General features: G+C 38.7%; 1 protein-coding gene across 1 annotated transcript; it reads right to left on the reverse strand.

Annotated features, from left to right (window-relative positions):
- Window positions 1-525: 525 nt before the first annotated feature.
- mtbp (MDM2 binding protein) lies at window positions 526-25322 on the reverse strand (the record flags this gene model as incomplete). Its single annotated transcript, XM_083899390.1, has 23 exons — window positions 526-576; window positions 670-735; window positions 1476-1589; window positions 4213-4325; window positions 5029-5186; window positions 5591-5851; window positions 6019-6114; window positions 6451-6606; window positions 6699-6792; window positions 8348-8512; window positions 10297-10410; window positions 11457-11636; window positions 12034-12151; window positions 12310-12376; window positions 12516-12610; window positions 16689-16805; window positions 21226-21340; window positions 21660-21804; window positions 22274-22332; window positions 23023-23171; window positions 23981-24054; window positions 24857-24940; window positions 25256-25322. 23 exons carry the CDS (start codon window positions 25320-25322, stop codon window positions 526-528), a joined length of 2658 nt encoding a protein of 885 aa, XP_083755516.1.
- Window positions 25323-25535: the final 213 nt, after the last annotated feature.

Raw genomic sequence — 25535 nt, forward strand, 5'->3', positions numbered from 1 at the left:
ATGCTCATAAACAAACACAAACACAAACACTTTCCCACCAACTCAGGCAACGATCAGGAAGTTGAACGGGGCAGAAGATAAGATACAATAACACTTTATTGTGTTACAAAGGAAACATTTACATAAAAACACTACATTTAAATCCCCCAAACTGTAAATTGAACAAAAACAAAATGAAGAGGTGTTTGAAGAGGGTTTAAAATTGTGCTTATAAATGGCTACATAGGATTGACTGTAACCTGAGGTCAACATCTACGCTCTAGTGGCCTCTCAGAGAAAAGTGCACAAGAGAATTACTTTTCAAGGCTAGAGAGCAGTGGCAGTAGATCAGGACAGATAAATACAGAGCAACACAAAAAGAAAGCTAAAAAAGGTTGCATTAAAACAATTACAAGACATTCAAATAAAATTAAATATACATTTCTGGATTTAAAAAAAATGCTTTTGCAAGAATTTAAAGCCCAAATAAAAACACAATATAAGAAATAAACAAACAGTTCACAAAGCAAATTTTCCGCTTAGGCATCAAGGCCGTCTTCGCTTGACAGAGGTCTTCTCCAGCACCCAGTCAATGACCTTCGGTAACAGAAAATGTGGTCTTTATTAGCAGCTTAGATTAAAAAAAATTAATAAATCAAAAGGAAAATCTCTTATGTTTGGTGTCATTACCTGCTTGACATTGCTGGTGGCTGCCTTCTTCATCTCATCATGTAGGCCCCGAGAGGTTTTAAGATCCTTTAGATCAAACAACACAATATCACTCATGTTGAAACAGTGTGGTACATTCACACACGTTTAAAGTTTTGTTTTTTTGTGATATTTTGCATAGTTGCTTTCTTCTGCCACCTCTGCAGTCATCACATTAAAGTGTTTTTATAATATATATATTTTTTATAAAATAAAAACACTTTGGGACTCTGAAATATGTGTTTAAACCAGCATAGTCACAAATGATCGTTGTTTGTTCTCTATGATGAGATACTTTACTTTTATTAAACTAGTTCCCTGGTGTCCTAATGAACATGTCTGAGATATGCTTTGGTCAAAATACCATAAGGATGAAACACCACAGCAGTTCAATCACCCTGCCAAAACAGCCCTGATCAGAACGCTCGGTTTTGTAGTATCTCTTTAGGTTCACCTTAAAAAAAAGTAAAACGAAACTTAAGGGACAGGAAATGACATCACCCACAGAGGCTACTGGGAGCTAACAGCAGTTAGCATTTGGAAAAGTGATAATTTGCAGGCTCTAGCAGGCACATTGCCATCATATTATGACATGTATCTACTGGACAGATAAATCCTCTGAGGCTGGAAGTTTGTGTAGAACTCTGTGCTGCACTGTGGAGCCAAGAATATAACTTTTTGCGGACAACCGGTTTTGTGATACCGTTTGAGTATAAGATTATGAAAATGTGATAATCCTTCATATAATCTCAGAGACAAACAAACAATCAGTCAAACAAGAGACCAACCTTGAGATAGAATTTTGAGATATCAAACAGCCTTTTTCTGCAGGCGTCAAAGCACTCGTGCTCAGCATTGATCCCATGGTGTTTGAGTGTTTTAGTAACAACTTCCTGCAACATCTGAGGAGACAATTGGGAAAAAAAACAAAAAAAAACATTAAACCCAGTTGTGTTTATTCCCAAACCAACCGAAAATTAACTGGTTCAGATAAGCTAATTTTAGATTCAGCTCCCTTTACTTAAAAACAGAGGTCATCAAACATCCTGGGAAATGCCCTTGAACAGAATTGCATCTTCACATTCCATGTGTGAGCTCGATGGTACAAACATACAAATATTTCACTGGCAGTGTTGACAGGGAAAACACATTCCTGAAATAAATAGGTCCACCATTAATCTTGTCACTGCGACTGTTCTGAGAAAAACAATAAATTATTGTGAGGAATCACTCAGTCTCTCCAGGAGAGGGCGGGGGGGGGAAGGCAGTTTTAATCTCTGTATAAACTGCCGTCATTACTTCTGAACTGTTCTTTCCTGCTCTAGTGTTTGGATGATAAGCCTGTTTGCATAATAAGAAATCAGAACAAGTCAAGGTTGGGATGCAGATTGTGAACTGTATGACATGAAAATATATGGTAGGCTGCGTTTGTATATGCACGTGTATTGTGGCCACATGTGCATATATGTACATAATGAGGCAAAAAAGTGTTTGTGTGTGTGAGCATTAAGACAGACAGCAGGTGATGTGGTAATAGTGTAATTTGCTTCTGCAACATTATGATGCAGCCCACATGTTCAGACTGATCACATGCAAAGCATTTATCTTTGGTGGAGCTGTTAGAAAAATTATCACCTGTCATAAGAACTGCATGTGCATGTTTAGCTGAGTGCCCGGTTGGTCTACTGCTGTGTGCATGTCCAACTCTTGACTTCACTTCTGTCAGCCATTTACTTTAATCTTGACTGAGAACAAATCCTTAACTAAAAATGTGACTCAAGTGGAACGATTCGGTTTGGTACATATTTTTGTTGCGTGTCCATTAGGAATAGTACCAAAATAACCAAAATAGAATGGTACTGCATGGATAGGGTGGAGATAGACTGGCTCCATCCATCCTGCTGATTGGGCAGCAGAAAAACTTCACTACCTTGAGACCGGTGTTTCCTCAATGCCCGCAGTCTATTCTCATACAAAGCTTGAAAAAAGAGCTGCTGATGTCCTCCATTGTTGTCTGTTGTGTCACACCAGCACAATGTCACACTGCGTATCTCTGCAACGCCGCCATCGGGAACAGCCCGCGTACCAAGTAAAAGGTACTGTTCTCAGTCGAAATTCAAGCCCGACTGAGGGCTTAACCATTACGAACCGTACCATACTGTGCCAAATAGGACCGAACAATTAATCAAAATGTTATCAAAATGTTCAAATCGCAGGAGGCGCAATTTTTGTTAAAGTCAAAATGTGTGTCTAAATATAATTTTAGATTAAATATAGTCTTGCCCTAGTTACCCTCAGTTTCTCACAGATCTGCACAAATATCACACAGCATATATATATATAGCATTCTCTATAATCGCAATTACATATTTATTCAAAATCGTTAGCCCTAGTGCCAAACTGAATCGTACCATGAGGGAAACGCAGCATATGGTACAGATTCAGTGGCGTACAGGAACAAACGGAACGATGAAGCACATCAGTGGAATCAACACAGGCAGCATTATCCATTTCCATCATTAGTGGCTGTATCATGATAGTACTGTGTTTGTGTGATAGGACTTTAGGAACTCGCAACAGCCACTTTCCAGAGGGCACCTTGAAGGCAGCACGGCACTCCTGCTTTCATTAGCAGCTCAAGTTTGCCGAGCCACATGGGAGCAACGTCAGCCTGTCAAATCGAGGCGGAGTCCACAGCATGCAAAGAAACTCAGCTCCTCGTTTGTGTGGCCCTAAACACTGTGAAAATATGACCCCAGCTAGTTTACGCAGCTGAAGCAGAGTTAGTTTATAGATCCTCAGATGTGATTTTAAAAGAGCGAGGGAGGAGAGAGAGAAAAAACTATTTGCTTCATTTATGTTGTTAAGCAGGCATCAATTCTTTTGTATGTTGAACAGTGATTTTATTAAACTTGGGCTCAATAGTTGTTTTCAAACAGAGTTGGAGAAATATTTTATATAAAACACTTTACCAAGATATATTTGTCTGCAACAATTTAAGCAGAACATTTTCAAATGACCTTAATTAAAGCGTGCTAAAAGAATGTCTAGAGCTATTAAAATAAAACACCAACTGCAACAAAGTAATACAATTTACTTTACAGATATACAGCTAATAAGTCGTCAAAGTCGATTTTTCCAGAAACCGCTAACCTCAAGTCAAATTACCACTAGAATATGATTCAGTGCCTTTGACAGCAACTCAGGCTTGTTAGTATGTGTAAGTAACAATCATGGCACATGAGTTGTTTTGTTTTAGAATAGATAATGGTATTCTTTTTTTATCTATTATTTATTTTTTAAATAGTCTACATATAAACAAAAACATTTGTCATTTAAATTCCCATCAACAACAGGAGACCATAATAAGTGATTTTTATTTCTTTTCTAAACCTGCAATAAACAAGCGTGTGATGAAAACTTGTTTCTATGGTTACAATTCCTCTTAATTTATGCACAGTGTGCTTGTTACAGTTAAGTTAATAAAACATGCCATCACTCACATAATGAGACACGCATACTTACCCTGTTGTGTTTCTGAGAACGTGACTCCTTGGCAGAAAGTTTCTCCTCCGACTGAACATGTTGTGTCTGCGGTGGAGCTTTAGGTTTATCAGCAGCAGGGAGCGCCGCTAAAGCTGGACAATTAACAGTATGTATAGTAAAAAGTACATGATTAAAACACGTTTACAATGGAAACAATGTGGTGTGAAATGAAATGAAATGAAATGTTTAGTCTCCACACAAACAGAGGTTTTCTCATAATTTTTGCAATTACAAATTTTCTTAATACAAACTGGGTGTGAGCAGCCTGAGCCTGTCTCCTAACATCTCTCTGACTCATGTATCATTTTAATCAGCACATATCATTTTGTGACCTAAGATAATCCAGCATCGTTACTGTCGACATCAAGCTAAGCTAAGGTTTAAACACCTAGGATTAAATCAAAACTCTTGTGCAGCAACATCAATTTTGGGGTTGTAATGTTGTAATAGGACTGGAGCAGATGTTGCTAATAATTTTTGCAATGGCACCATTCTCTTGAAGTCTCTCTGTACGTCAAAACAATGTGATAACATGACCCCCAACATAACTGGTACTTTTTAGACACTATAATCACAACCCTGTTGGTGCAGATGCTGATTTTGTAGCTGCCATAAATTGGGGGGTTTAGAAACACTCCCCTGTGTGTAATTTACATGTTATGTAGCACACGAGAAAAATAAATTGCTTAGTTTATATAAAGTCATGCAAAAGACATTCCTAAAATTGTGCTTTCATGAAAACCATTAATAATGACTTAATTTATTACAGCGTGTGATAAAAAGAGGAAAAGTTACCCGAGGATGTCCGTCTGGTGACTGAAGAAGTAGTGATGGAGGCAGAAGTGGACTGGGATCTGCTTGGCTGTTGTCTGAGAGACCTAATGGCAGGGTGTGTCCCACTGCTACCACTGCTCTGAGAACAGAGCGAGTCACTGCTCTCCGACTTCACCAGTCTACGTCATTCAAATAAACATGTGAAGACAAAAACAAAGTGAAGGTTAAAAATCTGAATCACAAAGCAGCATCTACCACCTCACAGATCAAACATCACGTTTGTGGACATGAAACAGACCAGAGTGTAACATTCAGGCAGGTTTATATTATGTATAATTACTATGAAATAAAAATATCTTCGTTTTCTTAGCCTCAGAATAAGCCTTTAATGCAGTGTTAACGCAACATCTTATGGTGGCCACTATCTTGCACTGCCATGTTTCTATAACAGCACAAACTGTCAAATCAGCCAGAGCATGCACAAACCCATGAAATGGAGGCGTGAGCAGAAGGGTCCCCCGTTAGATATCCCCAAGTGTTACACACTGGACATTAAATGCATCTACATCCACCATCATCGTACCTCTTGCGAGAATAACCACCAACGTCCGTGTCCCAGGATCTACGCTTGAGTCGTGCAACGTCAGCATTCTGCAGACTCTCTCCGTCAGGTACACTTCCTGGTTCTGACATCACGGCAGGGGAGGGGGCAGGACTGAGGGCGAAGGGGAGGGCACATGGCTCCTTGGTGCAGGTACTTTGGGTCTCATGCCGGATTAGGCGGGACTGGAGCCGCACAAAGGCCTGGTCCCGATCCAAAGACCGCTGATTGTCCAAGCAGAATCTAGATAAACAATTTAAATACATTCATTTTTAAAAGTAGTAAAAACAATACTATCCAAAAAAAATAGTCTATTTGGTCTATTTACAGGCTGAGCTTCCACTCATCCTGAATAGCTCTACTGCAAAAAAGTATGGCTGACTAGCTGCTTAACACCTAAAGATTCTTACTCGATGCCATGGTAATGTGAGGCTGAGGCCTTGTCGAAGGGCAGTTTGCTTGCTTTCCCCGGAGAGAGGTCTGGTGACAACTGAAACACATTATTACTGAATAGAAAGGGGAGAGAGGGAAGTGGCAGTGGGAAAAGAAAGAGGGAGAAGAAAAGGAATTGTTTGTTGAAGTCAATGTTTAGTCCCTTTGTGATATTCTCTTCATTAATACACACACACACACACACACACACACACACACACACACACACATATATATTAGCCAACTCAATAGTTTTCATTAGAAGGTTGTTAACTCAGTAGAAAAGGCTAATGATTATAATCAAATCCTCATTATTGACTCATAAATCCAGTAACGCCTCTAGCTGTTAACTTAAATCTGATGTAAAACTGCTATGTTAGCACAGGGCCAAACATGACAACTGAACCTACCCTCTATTGATAACCAGTGGCTGTAGCTCCCCAGCAGGCAAACCATCAGATGTGAAGTGTTTCAGAAGCTCCTTGGCATCTAAGAGAGCGGATGTCTTCTGACTATCTTTAGGACCCAGCAGGCTGTCACTGGAGCCTGGCCCTAGCAATCCAAATCTGAAACAACAGTGATGATCAGATGCATTATGACCATTATAAATCAATTACGCCAGATAAAGGCAATGCTACACAGAGTAAATCCCACTTACCTCTTCCTCTGTCGTCTCTTCTGCAGGTTCTCTATGTTGTGGAGGATGCTCCTCTCAGGCCACTCAGACAGCTGCTGGGAAACTGTCTGAAAAACTACAATACCCAAGCAAGAAGTGAAATAGTGAAATATATTAGGATAAAGTATATAACACAGATGCACTGTGAAGCCAGTCAGTTCAATGCTTAGTTTTAACTTGAAGTTTTGAGATATGTTGTCTCACATAAGTCTTGACATAAAATTAATCACATCCTGTGTGCAGACTAAACAATATCTTAACACTGCTAAGGTGAGAAACACAGAGAGAGTCATGTCAGTGCTGTGTGAACTCCTGTGACAATGACTTGAATGTAAGGGGACATTTGTTAATATTTAAAAGTTGCACAACAGCTTAAAGCACAGAAGGATGAAAATATGTGAGAGTTTATACTGTGGAGAAACAACTTATCCCAGCTCATTTTCTGCAACAATCGGGACATGGCACAAGCATTAATAAATAAACAAGCCTATAGCACCCTTTCTACCCGTACACCAGCAAATGTTGTTAAGTGTAGGAGTTAAAGAAGCTTTTACTCAGGCTAGGTCGACACAGTGAACTATTGGTAGACTGCACCCTGAACAAATCAATGCACTCAATACATCAGCAAGTATGCAATTTTCTAGTGTTTGGGCTGACAGATTATATGTTATCTCCTGGGTGACAGGAATGTGACACATCTGTATGCAGCAAGTTCACCCAGAGGAAGAGTGTGTGTGTTTCATGTACTTAATGACCTGAGGACATGAGTACATCATACTGTATGAAGAGAACGAGGCTATCTGCCAGCAGTTTGACAGCCCACACAGTCATTTACACCTACAGGCCATACAGATACAAAAATGCAAGGCATTCCTTATAGATTGTGGAAGCAGTTTATTGCTGCAAATGACATTTCTAGACCAGAAGGTGGGCGCAAATCACGGAACAAATGATGCACCTTAGACTATTTGTCTGTACATGTTGTATACACTTCGAGTTACTTCTGTTTATTGAAGTATATCCTTTGTTTGAGCTTCTGGAGCGCTCACACGTATAACTGGCACAGAACGTAAAATCAAGTGGTAACACACAAAAGTCATAATGTACACAAGTCTGGAGACAAATGGCAGCTTTGCTGCCTATTCTAATCTAATACTTTTTCACACGCTGAGACGTGGCCTGAATCTATTAACGCTGACAGTTAAACATTATGACGGAAAATGTTGTGCTGAGACTCAAAAAATAATTGGCAAATAATGTCAAGATATTTATGACATGAAACCTGCACGTCTATGAGCCCCACAGCTAAACCTTTAAAAGCAGCACCGCCCACACTGTGCACATGTAGCTGCAGGCCTGGAACTTGTTTCACTGCCAACAATTTATCTGTATATTATTAGTTGGCACTGTTTCCTGAAAATGTCATCCTATCAATGTACATGTAGTGAATACTAATGCCATTCACAGGCAAGTGAGAATGTGTACTAAGGTAAGTGTGAACAACATCACCTTTAAGAAGGAAAAACATCAGTAAAATTCATTTAAAACACCAATTAAATTAATGATTATAAATACTATATTCTGTGATTAATCTATTACCTTTGAGCAGGTGTATTTTTTTGTTTTCATACCTGATGTTTTGGCAGTCTCCTGCTTGTTGGTCAGACAGGCGGCAGCCGGGAGCAGAGTGGAGTCCACCATATTCAGATACTGCTCCCTCGCCAGACTTAAAATGGCCTTTACGTCATTGATGGGTATTGAAGTGGAGTTGTACTTTTCTTCTTCTTCCTTCTGTCCTAAAGACAAAAAAAGAGGCTGGTTTTAGTCGACTTTCATTTATAGCTCACTGGGACACAAACATCTGGTGGAGGATTTTAAAATATGTGATAACATTACATAATACTCTGTAAGTGGGTTAATGAGTAGAGTCTCCTGCCAAACCGATGCTTCTTTCTCTGTTCTATTTTAACATTGCATAGGGTAATTGTGTGTCATTAGCCTAACATAACAGAAATGCCCAAGGCTGTGATGACATCACAGGGGGCCCAAAGGTGGGCAGTTGAAATGATATGGATAAGGGTTTGTGTGAAAGAGATTTATTACTGTCAAAATGGCTGTGTAGGTCCGGTTTCACCTCTCATTCTGAAGAAGCCTCTTAGATAAGAAATAAAATGTCTATAAGAAAACTCAGTATACACTATCTACCATATCTTTAGGATAAAGGTTCACGATAAAATAGCTAACAGTTCTTTATTAATTCTAAAAGAACACTCAGAAAACATTAGCCTTACACACATAGGCAGGCAAGCACACATTAGGTGAGGAAAATCTTTTCCTGATTTAATGCCAAGTCTGAATATTGTGAAGAAAAGTGGAATATTGACTTTATTTAATCTGGCTTCACTCCACTAGTGCCTCCCCCAGGGAAATTTTACAAATCTGTAAAATAATATTTCAGATTTCTACACGGCAGACTGTGCTGAGGGCTGGAGAGTTTCAAGTTCACAGTGGCAACAGATCAGGAAACAAATATTTTTTTGTCCTCGTCTTTGTCAGAGGATATCATCCATCTTTAAGGCAATTGGCAGCAATTTAATAGGAAACATTAAGGATTCTTGTCAGATTCCAATATTTGTATCTATGGCTAATTGAATAAAACAATCATTTTGCTTTAAAATAACTGAAACACAGAATCACTTCATCTAATGCCATTCATTAAACAAGTTGACAAGACGGGGAGAGAGTGCTCCAGGCCTCCAGTTGATAACCGCTGCGTGTTAATGCTGCAGACAGCACTTGACGTCGATTTGATGTCACCACACACTGGTCTGGTTCGTTTATCTATAGTGCTTAATTTATTAGAAATATAAAAAAAATTGAAAACATAAATATTTTAGCGATCTTTTGTTATTTACTTGGCAAATAACAAACTGAATTACTCCCCAAACATTGAAATTCAAATGTAATATCTAGCTGCAGTGGCTGTGTCATGCAGGAAAAATAAAGGTAATATAGCGAAAAGTACTTATTAAAGGAAGGTGTAAAGGATGTCTAAGCCACCAGCCATGATAAAGGTCAGTTGAGGATTAACAAGATTATCTCTTAAATAAATCAGTCCTCAGTTTAAAAAAAAATAAAAAGAGCCAAGATTTTTTCCTGCTTTTCACTGTTTTTAAGTGTCAAGTGAGGTTCCTGCTAAGGAAACCACAGTGATTAGTTAGTTTACAAATCTGTTCCCATTATCCAATGTCTCCTCTACTGACACACAGTGAGGGGGTCTCCATAGGTCACCCTGCTTGGGTGTAATACGTTTTTAATTGACATATCGTAGTGAAGTTAAGGCGCTGTGCTGAGAGCTTTTCTTCATTATCTTGATATATTTACAGATAAGTAATTAAAAAGTACTTAAGTAAACCTAGAATACAAGAAAAAGCTAGAGAAATCTGTCTCACTGGGCTGTTTGCAATTTCATTTGCTCATAATGCACAGTTTTTCTTTGGCCCCCAGAGCCACGGTACAGTAAAGTACAGTGCAGTGATTTATTTTCAATTTGAGGAGATTTTTTAAATGTCACACTTACTGATATATTCCTTAAGTACCAGAGCCTGAACCTGGGTCACCTTCCTCTCTCTCTTCAGTAGGCCGTCTCCTTGGAGACAGGGCAAAGGGCTGAGGATCTTGGCTATATCTCCTCCTGATCAAAGAGAAAGGAGCAGTGGAAGGAAGGGAGAAAATGACTAAATGATTTGCTATTCACAACGGTCAATTGCTCAGACAGGAATTTAACATTTCAATAATTCTCTGGTGAGATCAAGGTCAACACATGGTGCTTCACCCAAAAGTCAGAGTACTTAAACCGTCAGGAAGCCTGCCTTAAATGTCCATAACTTTAGGGTACTCTCTTAACCCCAGTTCTCGAAGTAGCATGAGTGAGATCTCTTACTAGGCCATAGTCAGACATTGAAACGAATGCTTAGAATGAGAACCCATTCCACAAATTCACTCCTAACACAATCCTAAAGCCCTTTCTTGATCCTTTTGTCTTTAATGTAATTTATTTTATTGAAAACGATTTCTTTTAAAAGTCTCAAGAGAGCACTCAGAGAACAGAGGATAAAAAGCAACAAAACCATGTTAGCAGTAGCTCAAATGAAACAAATCTCCTTTTGTACCAGTCCAGTGTGCTGAACAATGACAGACACTCAACCACTGACAAAGACGCCACAAGGGCCTCTGCTCCAATCAAGTTGAGGAGCAGCTTCAAGAGAAAATGATGTTTGAAGAGGAAACAAACTTCTATAAAGTAGTACGAAATGTACCAAAGCATCAAAAAGACAGAAATAGAATTAGAAAAAAGAGATTATTCTCTTTAAATATGTATGCAGTACAACACCAACAAAGCTTCAGTATTCATTTCAAAAACGTCTCTCGTCGGTGGAGAAGAAAAATGATGGTGTGCAGATGGAGATGTGTTAGAATATAGAGGAAGTTGTACCGGGACAGACATGTGGATACTTTTGTCCGGTACAGGGAAGCACCATGGGGAACTTCTATGATTTTTTTTAATGCAATGCAGTGTTTTTAACTGGGATTGCCGTAACCGTGTCAAACGCTAAAGAAGGTCGCTGTTATACATATTTCAACTAAATCAGCTTTCTCTTTTTTATTTCTGTCATTTGACAACTTGCATGTTAGAGAGACACAAAAAAATAGCTGTAAGAGCAAGACCACACATTGTACCTGATGGTGAAAGACACTTCTCTCTCATCAACCCCGTAAGGGTTGCCATGGCAGCTGCTCCATTAATTTGACTGTCCGAGTGCAACATCCTGACCATGCAAGATCCAAACCCAGTATCGTCTGCTCCCTGGACCAACAGGAAGAAGTGAGCACTTTCACCTTTCACCTCAACATCAGGCACTACATGGTGAGGCAGAGATCACATATACAGTTACAACATCTCATGATCCCTCTGTAAAGTTTATATCTCATTTGTCCTAGTTTTGCCACTTTCTTTCATATGTTTACTTCAACTTTATAAATTGTGAATTATAAACAAATTAAGTGTATTAAAAAGTGAATTTAATGTTCTGCTATTTGCTGCAGAGATCAGTTTATGCTTTGTGTTCTAATTTTTCCCTGTACATGGTACATAATTGATTATGTCCCATGTCCAAGCTTGCTTCTTCAGTGGCAGGCTTTTACCATCTACTTTAAATCAGTGCAGTGTTATTTACTAACTTCAAATCACTACATGCAATAATAAGGCTCCAAAATGTTGTTGCCAAAAGACCATTCATTTAATGAGGCATCTTACCAGGTATGGACTTAAGCCTCCGGTCTATAGACTCCCTCCAGCGCTGGGAGCTGATTTGGCTGGCTGCAGCCTGGGCGATGGGAGTGATTACACAAGACAGACTGAACAATGCCCCAACCTGAAGATAGAAACACATTTGCTTGAACATGAACACAGTTCTTTAAGATCCATTAATCAGACAGAGACAGATCGGCATATATACCCTCTAATATACATTACACTGGGGACTAAATTAAACTTTTGAATCCTGTAAGAGCACATCTTATGGGCAGATACCTGTCCACGCAGGGACCTCAGCTGGTCCAGCAGAAGTTTAGCCTTCGCTGACTTTCCACACAGGCCTCTGTTTGTCAGTTGTCAAGGCATTGTTTGCCATTTAGAAGCAGAAGTACAAACATCTATTTGGAATATTAATAGTTAAAAAGAAAAATGCAGTTTAAGACAATGTTTTACATTCAACACAGATTTCAAATTAAGGATACAGTTCAAAACAGGTTCTGGACATCACAAAGCTGGGCAGGTCTGACAGATTAACCAGCTGAACCAAGTCTAAAGCCGGAGCGTAGTAATGAAAGACCTACAAACACAAGACAAGAAATAAAGAGAAAATAAGGAAAGAAAAAAAAACACAAGGGAAAAAAACAGGCACAACACAATAATGTCATGGCAGTAAAGAAATAAAACTGTATAGGTCTGTGTTTGTCCTAGTTATCAAATGAGCTAATTGTTATGAGGAAATCAATGTATACATGACATACGGAAAACCATTAGCATAAAAAACACAAATACAGTGCAAAGAGTGAAATCTAAATCTCATCATTTATTGAACTTTAGTGCTGACCCAATTCTCACAGATTCCTATATAATAGGAGTAGATGAAGGTTTTAATGACCACTGCTGGTTAAATCTCCAGTTTGCTGGTAAGACTGGTAGGTTCATTACTTCCTTGTCCAAACTAGTGTAAAGTCTGACTAATGCAGTGGCCAAAGAAGACAGAAGCCAAGCAGAGCATTAGGGCCTAGAACATTTAATTGCCCTCATTAGTTACAACTACTTAAAATGGTCCTATATGCATTTGCCTGTGGTGAAATATTTTTTCCAACAAATTAATTTACCGTCAATGTATCTTCATTCAGATGTTGGTGGTGTTTTTTTTCCTAGGCAGGGTTTTTACATATTATTCTTATTATCTTATTTATTTTTACACATGTTTCAACCGTTTCCCTCCTTTTGACAAAAACACTGTTAAATATTTATTATATGGATAAAATATAATTCCATTTCTAATTTACAGAATAATGTTTACAGGATAAAAAGGTGAGTTCGAGATTATTCATATTCATTATTAGCAACACTAATTAGCTACACATTCTCCCTTTTTATTTTAAAGTCTTTTAATCCTTGTAACTGTCTGTGTCCTGTATACCAAACAGGAGAATCAGGGATTTTTGTCTTAAGTGAATGTCTCATGCATAGCATTATCGGGCTGAATGATTAATAGTTTTTAAATCAGTTTGAAACACAATTAGCAAATCACAAAAGCTGAAACTTTGTTCCATAAACCATGCCAAAAAAACGAAGCCTAATACATGAATGTTGAAAACGATGTGCAAATTTAAGTCCTTATCATTGCATTACATTATAAACGTTAATTCTTCCAATGGTATCTGATGTGGTAATGCTCTGTCATGTTTTAAATCCATTAGACAGCAATAATGAACTGTAGCTTTAATCTCAATAATAATATCCGCCAGCAAAATCACAATTAGACACTTTTTTGAAATTGTATAACCAGATATAGACAACCATGTTATAACCTGACAGTTTATTTACAAGCAGAGGAGTTTATAAATGTCACACTAAACAAACACTTCCTGTTTGGTGCTCACAGAGCACACTATGGCCTCTAAACCCGAGGGTGAGCAAGTATGTGTCTTATTAATTACCACAACAATTAGTCCTAAAAGTGAGGCGTGCTATTCGTTTTTTTATATTTCAGAGTTTACACAGTGCATGTGTGCGTGAATGCCAGTCCTTATACAGTCAGCCATCCCAGTAGTGTGGAGATGGTGATTGTTCAGTTATTTTTTTTTAATTGAGTGCCAAGACAATCATCGCCATCTGCTTCTCTGTGCCTGGATCTGATGAGATCAAACAACACACACACAAACACAGTCTCACTCTCTACAGAGACATTAATGAATAGCACACACAAACGTACACAATCAGCCCACAGATATAGACACTGTGCTGTGTTAACATAACACAGTTCATAAAGTGGGAAACAAACATAACATACATATCACTACAGTTACATCCTTCAAAATGTCTCTAGTGCTTTAATAATGAAAACCAATAAAAGCCACTTGTGTGCCTGTGTGTTTAGAGGTTTAAGAACCACAACCTCCATCTCCACACAAAAACAGCATATATCAAGTGGTCTGCACCACCACACTCGCTCTCACAGCTGTGAATCCTGGGTAACTTAAAGCCACCACATCAAGTCCATGGAGCAATTCCACATACGCTGCCGCCAGCACATCCTGAGGATCACTTGGTGATCGCGTGGCCCCACACAGAGTTATTCAGGAAAACAGGCTGTAAAAGCAATGAGGTCACAATCGCCTAACACCAACTATGAGGGCTGGGGGATGTCATTAGTATGCCCGGTCATCGACTGCCTCACAAAGTACTATATGGCCAGCTACACAACGGTAAATGCTCTGCTCCTATTAAGTCCAGCTAAAAACTGCACTAAAGAGGTGTAATGTCAAGCCTGGGGTCCTTGAAAACATAGCTACTGATAAAAACTCCTGGTGGCAACTATGTCTAGAGGGCATCCATGTACTGAGAAGGAGAGGACAGCCAGGAGACAACAAAACTCATTGCCTGAACATATAAATTGATAGAAAATATGCAAACATGCAGGGTTTTTTTGTAGAAACACCACCACAAAACTATATCCTCTATCTCTCTATTTCACATGTGAACAGGTTTATTGAGATGAACTAAAATTGTACGTTTGTAGAATTTTGAATGAATAAGAGTTTAAATGAGTAGTTCTGACACCAGGTCATTGAGCAAATTACGTTTGTGAATACTTAAACATCAACTCAGGCAAGATGGACATATATTATTGAGCTGCCAGGACATTTCAGTTTCTCGGTATGAACTGTGACTGATACCACCTCAAGACAAAAAAAACTCGAAACCTAATCAAGGTGTAAGACGAAAGAGCAAACTGAAAAAAATCCCAGAGACACTATTTGAAGAGGAAGGTGAGAATTGCATGATATAGTACCAACACTTTGCTTAATGAATGCAGCTTACATATTCCCCTCTTACATCCTTGGGCTTTTGCCTACATTTATGGCATGTTATGCTTCTTCTTCCGTTTCATGGTTACAAGGTCAACAGCAGCAAAAAAAAAAAAGGTCAACACTAATTTGGTGGATAAAATATATTTAATTTATCTCACTGTTGGCCATTCTGTCACAGCCTCCTTTACTGTAATTAAAGTGCAACACAGATGTGACCCTTTCCAACTAAACCTTTAGCCACAAGGAATCATTAGAAGACGGAGGGTGTGCAGCTCATTCAACTCAGTATCTAAGACGAGGTTTGAACTGAGGTTAAGGGAGCTGTTCTACCCTGAATAATAATTCAGTCATTATCTGCTCATTCTGTCAATCAAGCCTTTCCTGATGTTTGTAGGATCGTGACTACTGTTCATTATACTCTTGTTTTAAGGTCCAGAACAAACATATTACATTTCCCTTCATGAGGTTTCTATACCAACATCAGGCTCACATTCAGGCCCTACACAGCACACTGAAAAAGACCGTCTCTGCTAATGTATTTGTCAGAGGAGAAGAAGAAACAAGACATAATGAGGCAAAATAATACTCAGAAACGACCGTGTAATTGTTTGGCAATGACGTGAACATGAGATTACTCTGCCTGAGCTGTTTGTACAAATTGATGGCAAAGTCTGGCTCCAGAGCAGACATCTGAATCACTGTCCACAACAGTGACAAGCTCAGTGATTCAGATGAGTCTGTTTTACTCCCAGTCTGAGAAACTCACTCATTGCGAGCTTTGTAGGACAGATTTAGAATGTGAACACAAAACTGCTTTGTGTTGATTCTTGAGGTCCTTAAAGCAGAAGAAAAGTTATTTCGTAAAATATTATTTACTAATGTAAAAAATTGTTGATTGGTGGAATAGTATCAAACTTGCTGTAGGACGCAGATCATTACAATAACATACAAAAGCGTAATCATTGGAACATGCACAACTCAAGCAAAATGGACAAAAAAATGGATTTGTAATGATACCATTAGTCAAAAGTCACACAGGGTGCTTTAAAGTCATCTTCTTAAAGCAACAGAAGCCTCTTCCATTTGGACCATAAATTACGTGGGCAAGGTGGGAAAAAAAAAATCTCACCTCCCAAACAGAGCACACTATTAACCCAGTGTAAGGCTGAATAAATGAAGTGAAACAATGCATTGATTCAGTTTGATCATCAGGTTTGCATTTCATCCCCTGATAATCTGTGACAGATTATTTCAGGAGCTCAGTTTAACAACAGCAACATTATATTAAGGTTAATAATTAAAAATGTGAGAAGCAGTGGAAAGCTCTGGACTCACCTCAGACTGCAGTTTGTGGTCTGTAGAGGCGCAGGGCAACTGCAAGAGACTGGACCCTGATCTGTGCTGCACCGGGGAGCGCAGCGAGAAGCCATTGAAACGGAGCTCTGACACGTACTGGGGCAAAAATAAGAACACATAAAAACATAAAAGTTAATTCGCTATTATACTCACAATGTTTTGTGAAATGACCAAGTAAAGCAATGCAATGCAGAGTTTCTCCTCCTCCTCACAGTAAAGAATAAAATAAGTTTATCTCCAGAGTTCGTCTATGTATTTTTTTTGGTGTGTCTATGGCTTGATGACACACCAGAGCTATAAATAAAATACTCCATAACTACATAAAACCCTCAATTCTTTATCATCTGATAAGCTCTGCCACTTCATTAAAAATTCATAAAGTTGAGGGAAAGAAGTAGACAAAAGAAAGACGAGCTGACTCCTGCTGTGAGGCTGCAGGTACCACTGATGGGGGGGCAGCATTGGTGCTAAAACAGCTCTGTGTTCAGATGCTTCTCTGCATGTTTGTTAAATAAGTGGTTCGATACTGAAACACTTAAGTGAATATTCTGTACACTAACAAACAAAAAACATCCGTGTGGGTGTGTGAGTAGGAGTGGATAGAACTCCACACATGGACACGCACTCGCATTAACACTTAAGTTGACGTCAGTTCTCTGCATGTTTGTTGAACAGAAATGGACACATGCATTTAGGTTAATCTGTACAAACACTGACAGAGTGTGTGAGAGTGTGTGTGTCCAGCTCCTCAGAGCAGACAATGAGTTTTACATGATTTGAAACCTCATTTTTAACACTTAGCTAATCATTTAAAGGTGGTGACAACACAACGCTTTACGCTGTCTTTAAAAATAAGTCCCTGTGCTACATATCACAGATAAACAGATAAAACTCTCCGTATATCAAGTGTTTGTTCTCACACGCACTCAAAGATTGGCTTGGTCTTATCACATGGCTGTGTAGTTGATACCCATGTACATACATACGCTCACTCATAGCTGCTATTGCGATATACATTTCACAGCTGTTAAGTGGTGATGATTGTTCTCAGACAGGCTTTTATTCCCATGAGATTTCTCCTTTGTTCCTCCACTTCCCTACTGTGAAGCTGTTACTGACGGAGCCCACGCACTTCTGAAGGCAAGAACTTGGCAAAGGTCATTACAGCGGACAAAAAGACACACACACTCCTGCCTTAGTGCATACTCCAAGCTAAGCAGCTAGATGAGAGATGACTGATTAAAACTTTTTTCACAGTGTATCTACTAGATGTTTAGAGCTGATAATATCTGGTAAGGAAATATGGGTCTATATATATCCAATTTATCTTTTGATAAGAATAACTTTGTAGCAAGATCTGAAATAAAAAAACTCTCTTGTGAAAGCTATGTAATGGAGACACCCATAGTATGTCTGTCGAGTACATGTGTTTGGTACATGTACATAATGGCTGCCAAAATACTTGTATTATATTAAAATGTCAACTGGAAAATCTCAGCTAGATTTAAGAAGAGGAATAAACACCAACAGTTTAGGACATGAAAGGAAACCCTGCAGTGAAACAGACTGATTATTCCCTCAGGACAGTAGAAGAATGTAAGCCCTAGAAGAATGGCATCACATTGGCCAATTCCGTGCAGAGACAGAAAATGACTGCACCTGCCAGAGTATTCCTGTAAAAAAGAAGTGCAAGTGGGTGTAAAGTCTATTTGGTTTGGCACCATCAGACAGCCACTGGCAAGAAATAAAGACCACAATATGTGGCCAAAAATATGTGGACAAAATGCAAGATAATGAATAGTAAACTGCTGGGAATTCACTCCAGTAAATATGCATTTCTCACTATAGGAATTTGTTCCCTTTCTGCCTCAGGAGCTTATGTTGATCTTTTAAGTGATGGACAGGGTATTGATCAGGGCTCTGACCAGGCCAGTCACATCTATCTATAAAGCAAGTTGTGTCTGTGTGTGTGATGGGCATATCTCTCTGACTGTTATTCAGATCGACCTAAGATTTTGGATATGGTTGAGCATGGCCCGATGGTGTGCATACTTGATTTTCAGTGGGTTAGGGTTTAATTTTCGCTGATTTATCACGCTACACCAGGCAGGGGCGCCGTCAGGATTGTCTTTCATAGTACAGTCCCCCCCAGGCTACTTTTAAAACAAAGCATCTGCAAACAGTGTCAAAAAAAATGTTGTTGTACAGACATCGTGTACAAGCTCATAACTTGATGAATATTTTATTGCGACAAAACATAGTTTTACCGTGAGTGAGTGTATTAAAAATGCATGTATGTGGCCACAATGGGCGCGGTGCTACAGGACGCGAATAGCCTACTGTTCTCTTTATAATATTACCTACTGCATCTTCTCAATGCACACATTATTTAACACTACACAAGAGTACACATAGTTGTACATCCAACCTTCACACACAGCCTCATTTGGCCCCAACTGAAATATAATTTTCAGCTCCCACTATAGGAATATATACTTCCTACGGGCACGGCACTAGATCCTCCATACAAAGCTAAGTTTTCTGAACTGAGCCTATTTCATGTAAAAAGGTAGTGTAATGCTGAAACAGGAATGAGACACCACAGATTGTGTCACAAAACCTCCATAATGTGAACAGAAACATCCACCAGGAATCATCCTAATGTTCTTTTACACAAACAGGACTTTTATTGCCTGTCAATGACACTAAGACTGTCTCTATCTAAATGTCAAATGTTGTCCCTTTTTGAAAGCCTAGAGCAAGAATTAATTAATCAACTCCTCACGGAGTGAGGAGCCATGCACAGGTAAGGGGTCAGGGGATCCTGCAGTGACCTCAAGTGATTCCTCTGGATTCCTTCAGCAGAAGAAACGTATCCCCGCTACGTGTCATGTGACTAACATCACATGACAAAAAAATGTTAGAACACATGCTGTAAGGTTGCATGAGATCTGGTCACTTAGAGATGCCCTGATCCCATTCTCAAGTACTGGATCAGAGCCGATCTGGGCATTTCTCCAAGTGATCGGACATCAGTTATCAGCAAGGTCACCTCTCTCTGATCTTTCACTCCAGCTGCAGAGTTTTCCACATGGGCCACTTGTCAGCAACTATATTAACAACAATCAGGTTCTTCATGTAGCTCAGCTGTAGTCTGGCATTATTTGGGACCGACTAGTAATATAATGTATTACACATAACATTTGATATAACGGAGGCTCTGTCCTCTCTGCCTGCACTATAGTGTGAACCAAAGCCGGTGAATGAAGCTGTAATTGGAGTTTACAACAACACTTGTTAGTTTCTGTACAGAACATAAATGTAAATGGTCCAGTAACAAACCAGCTGTTAAATAAACATGTAGAGAAGCAACAGTTTCAACGCTCTGGTCTCAGTTTATAAACATAGAAGATATACACAAACAATGTGCTAACCTATCGACATCTCTGCCCTCTCTCTCACCCCATGTCTCTGTCAGCAGTTCTTTGCAGCCTCACAGCAGGAGTCTGTTCTTCCTTCTCTCTAAACTTCAGTCAGGAATATTATTTATTTTAATCTTTTAAATGGTGTAGCTCAGTTTAGACTACATCTGGAGGAGATCAGGATCACATTCTTTAGCAGTGGGAATGCAAATGTGTCGTGAGGTGCATGCTGAAGGACGTCATTAATATCTCCTGACTCTCTCCAGTTTCATCGTGAAAACATTTTACATCTCATCTCATACATTTATTTATTTCTGGTCAAAACACCGACCACCACATATTGATTTTCTTTTGGGGGGGGGATTTTAACAATTTTCAATGTAGGTGAGGAGAATTATTTCATTCAGAGCTATAGCACATTGATTTACTCTGGCCCTACTTTCCACACTTACTTGCTCACATAGTCTGTCACACGCATAGAAGACCTGTCCATCATAGTTTTAAAAACAGCATTGCATGTGGTCCTTTGCAAAGAGCAATGATACAGTAAATATATTTTTTTATTTTCATGTGAAGCATGGAGGCGAGATGCAATTAAGAGTGTTTACTGGAGATTTGTCTGGAAATGCCAGGAGAGGACGGACATATTCAGAGCTGTCCTCGTGTGATCAAATCACCCGAGATGCATGTAAATGCCTGGTTCTTGGTCAGACAAAAAAGTTAAGGTTAAGGCTCTCGCGGTCTCTTTCTCTGACATTCCATTGCAGCATTTCAGTTCAAAACAAGCAAAGGTGAACACTGTACACACAGACGTGCAATCACCCCGAAAATCCCTAGTCTGCCGTCTCATTAATGAACCGCCCTCTTTGTTACCCAAGAGTCCTGAGTCAACAACCCAACTCTCTGCTGTGTTTGGAACCATTACATTGTATTTTACAAAAACGAACACAGCTGGGATTTTCTCATAACCTTTCTGTACTGATTCAACTGACTATCTCCTTCATGCAAAGAAGACAACGGCAAAATTAATCAAGAAAAAAAATGTATACATGGTATTTCTCCCTATAGGCCAGATCACTAACAGAGATCATTACCTTCTTCTCTCTGATAACCAGGCCGCCCCTCCACAGTTCCTTGTGGTCAATACAGCTGTCCAGGTCAGAGGGCACCACCAGAGCAGCACTCAGGTAAGAAGCTACTTTTTGCCACCTAGAAAGAAAAAACACAATGTTCTACTGTATTTCCAGTTGTCATTACTCCAAATCAAAATGTGTACAAATGTATTCATCTAACTCCCTCTAGTGGTAAACTGGGTGCATTTCAAGTCTGGACGTTTCTAATCACATATTAACATATGCCATGGGCACCTCGATCTAAATATCACTGTGTATTCAAGCTATGAGTGAAAAATTCAGTGACTCTATAATTTCTGATATCCAAAGCATGTGCAAATTATGTTAGTTGCAAAGTGTGAATGTTATTATTGTAAGATGGAAAAGTAATGCCCGTGTATCATGTGTCTGCTCACCCAGCTGTATGTTGTGCGACTACATTGATCTTGGCAGAATGCCAACATGACATGTGTTTGAGGGCTCCCAGCAGAGGCAGAAGGTCTTTAACAGGAGGAGATTGGTCAGCAGAGCCCAACACCAGCACATCCAACAGAGCTTTACCTGAGGGGGAAATGAGGAAAAATCAAGAAGAATTTAAAAATTGCTGCTGGTGTTGTTGTTTTTTTACTTGTTCTTTTTACAAAACACTTGGATTTCAAGAGGAGGCAGTGACCATTCTACTGACAATATCTGTGTTTTCAAGTCTAAATATCAAGACCTGTGGAAGACGAGTTGGAAAAACAACAGGAGTGATGATTCACTCTTTCATAAACTTGCAAGTTCAGTAGCGAGCCCATTATGTATGAACAAAGTCGAGTATGGCTTCAGTAGAAACGTCTAAATCCTGCAGTGTGCAGGCAAAGACGAGATCACCACTTGAGACAGTCATTTATGTCTCAACCTAACTTCTATTAGAAAACGAATCAATCACTGTCCTCTTTTTGAGTGTTTTTGTAAAAATAACTGTACAAAAGTATCACTAAAACAAATTTAACAAAAACCACAGATCTCATTGATTGGTCAGCTGTACCTGGAGGTGGTAACTTGTCCGAGAGTAGATGCAGTCCATCAGCAGCCTCTTCCAACAACCTGTTTAATAAGCCAATCAGATCAGGTAAGGAAGACATGGGAGGCCCATTGGCCAAAATGTAACTGACTGGAGTTACTGCAGCTGTCAAGCCTTTTCCCAATTGGAACTGACGCGAAATGGACAAAATGCCACTCTAACAATAATATACAATCAACATAATCATGACGGATACAAAGAATTTAAACATTGTAATCAAGACATCACAAATCATAACACCACCACCTTTTTAGCCATCTCTTCTCTACCATATGACTCAGGAATTCCCTCTTCAAGGCCAACAAGGACCTATTGTAAACAAAATCGTCTCCCCAAGGAATGAAGAACATCTATGACACCAGAACCTCACGGACGCTCACAGTGGAGGTCACAAATCATATGACAGAGGAGCCAAAAACCTTCCTCAAAAGGCAGAAAAAGGGTTAAAAAAAGATTCCTGCGTTGACTATTTTAATCTATAATGGCCAAACCTCGATATCATTGAGGTAAACGACCTACAGAAAACTTCTCAATCTGTAAGACGTTGCACACATGATCACCATACATTTTATATTTCAGATAAATGGAGAGGTAATATAAAAAATCAGTAAATATCATAAATCAGCACGAAACGTGATGCAGGGAATGGAAAATGCATACACAAAATCATATTAATCACGAAACACATTACTGTGATAATGTGTCTCACTCACTCTGTCTGTGCTGACTGATCTGTTTTTTGATCCGGTGCCTCCTGATTACTCAGACAACCAACACATGAGTCCACAGCAGACAGTTTCTCCTCCTCGCTGTCAGTTTTCTGATGACCTGTTCCCAACGCTTCCCAGTCCAAGCTGCAAAACTACAAAACAGTTTATATGTATTTGGTGTGGACAGTTATAGTAACTGCACTGCTGCTTGTGTTGCCTGATGTTTTATCAATCACCTAAAAAGTGGAGTGAACTGGAAAACAAACATTTAGATGATCTGTATTTACAGCAAGTTTTTTGCTGATATTATTGACTGAATGTTTAGCAAGAGAGTCAGCTGGACTTCACAGAAACATGTGAAGAGGTATAGTTGTGACTCTTTATTTTTGCTTTATGTACTTTGTGTTACAGCTGAACAATTCATTGAAATATCAAAATTGCAATACAACCCCCTGTAGTTTTCAAATACACATACACAGACTGAAGAGAACACACCGTTTTATGGGTCTTGGAAAATCAGTCAAAATGCTGTAAAACCCATGGCACTTCTGCGCTGAAAATGGCTGGCAGCCAGGTTTTTCGAATGAAAATGATTAAAAATCCCCATTCCCTCGGATATCACCATCATATCGCAATTCCTCCAATTTATTCAAAATCGTTCAGCCTTGCTGTGTGTTGTGTATTTTCCACAAGAAATAATAATAATTTTGAAAAACAAATTTATTTTTATATTATCATTTGAGTTGTTGCTGTTGATGAAACCATAGATCTGCTACCCAATGATGGTTTTATTCTAAAGACACTATTCTAACAAAGAGCTTGTGTTGCAGAGAAACATCAGATGTGCAAGCTGGGGTGAACATATACTATATACTAGAGCTTAGAAGGCTATTATTATCTAACAAACTTAAAAACAGTTATAACAGCAACAAAAATTGAATCTCTCTTTTTCACAGCTTACCTGTGATACTCCAAGACAAGCCTGAACAGCAAAGTACCACTTCAGACATGATGGGCTGCCATTCAGAGAGCAAGCTTTAACAAAAAAAAAAGTACATTGGAAGTAATCTGTTAGATTTTGTCTATATATTATATTATTTTTTTCTATATTTTAATACTTTTAATGTCTGGTACCATGCAGCTGTAGAAAAACAAAATGGCCCAGTTGTGGGGTCAATTAATTACACATTACTTCAACTTCATTGTAAATTGTGTTATTATCACAAAGGGAATTTGAGCTGCGGCAGGCATCAAGAAACATCTTGATATATAAAAGCATTACAAGAAAACAACGATGATAATCCTACCATACTAAACCAAAAACTGAAGAAACAAAACAGAATAAATAAGTCTTGGATAACATTGTCAATTAAAGTCATATAAGCTGCTGTATAAAGGCAATTGGTAATAAATAAATAAATAACATGAGTAACACAATAAATACAACAATAGTAAATGTCTTTCTTCTGTTAACCTATAGATTTGCATTTCATCTGTTGTATTTTCTATTTCTGGTTTATATATTCAGAGTTGCAAGGTGCTGCTGTAACATTTATAAAATAAAAATCAAGCTCATGTAACTTTCTAAAATCTAAAGTCATAAAAGATGGCATGTTCACCAAGTAAATTGAGCATTTTAATGGTCACAGGAATAAAAGAAGCTCTGACATTCATCCATCTATCTACCCATCAATATAGATAGATAGATAGATAGATAGATAGATAGATAGATAGATAGATAGATAGATAGATAGATAGATAGATAGATAGATACTTTATTCATCTCACAGATAAATTCACAATATCAATATCAATAAGCTAAGATAAGTTACTGTACCTGGAAACGGGGAGATCCCTCTCTCTGATTCTTGAGTTGAAATGTCCACCAGTCTGTTGTAAATGTGCTTCACTGGTTCCAGATCTGTTAACAGTATTATAATGATTATACTTTACTTGATTAGACTCTACAGAAACAGCACAACAATAAGATAAGGACGCCAAACAGTGCGGAGTAATTTTTTTATCGTTTTGATGGTGTTTACATCTTTACAAGTCAATGTTTTTCCTTGTAACCATAAAATATCTAACATATAAGTACACACACATTAGTCCGTTTGCTTATAGACTAGCGTAATGTAGCTTCTCCACTGTATGTTTTCTCAGCTGCTAGCTAACTAATCTAAACTCCACTTAGCGGCGATAACATTAGCAGAGTTAAGGAGGAATGAACACTTACATTTAAACTGCTCCTCCGCCTCGACCTCAGTTTGACAAAAAGATACAACCAACACGTACCGATCCATCGTGTGTAAACATTAGTACATTCACTCTTAACATTTGTTTGGATGTAAACTTTTCGCGCATTGTCAAATTTCCCACCAGTTCTTCTTCTTCTTCTTTTCAGCGTAATGGCAGCTGAAAATAGGATACAAAGTGCGCCACCGCTACGTAGTGGACGGAGGGTGAAACACCGAACTGTAGGTAGAGTTGACTATTGTGAATAGGTCTTAGTCCAA

This window comes from Microchirus variegatus (genome assembly GCF_963457635.1).
Source record: "Microchirus variegatus genome assembly, chromosome: 1".
Lineage (NCBI taxonomy): Eukaryota > Metazoa > Chordata > Actinopteri > Pleuronectiformes > Soleidae > Microchirus > Microchirus variegatus.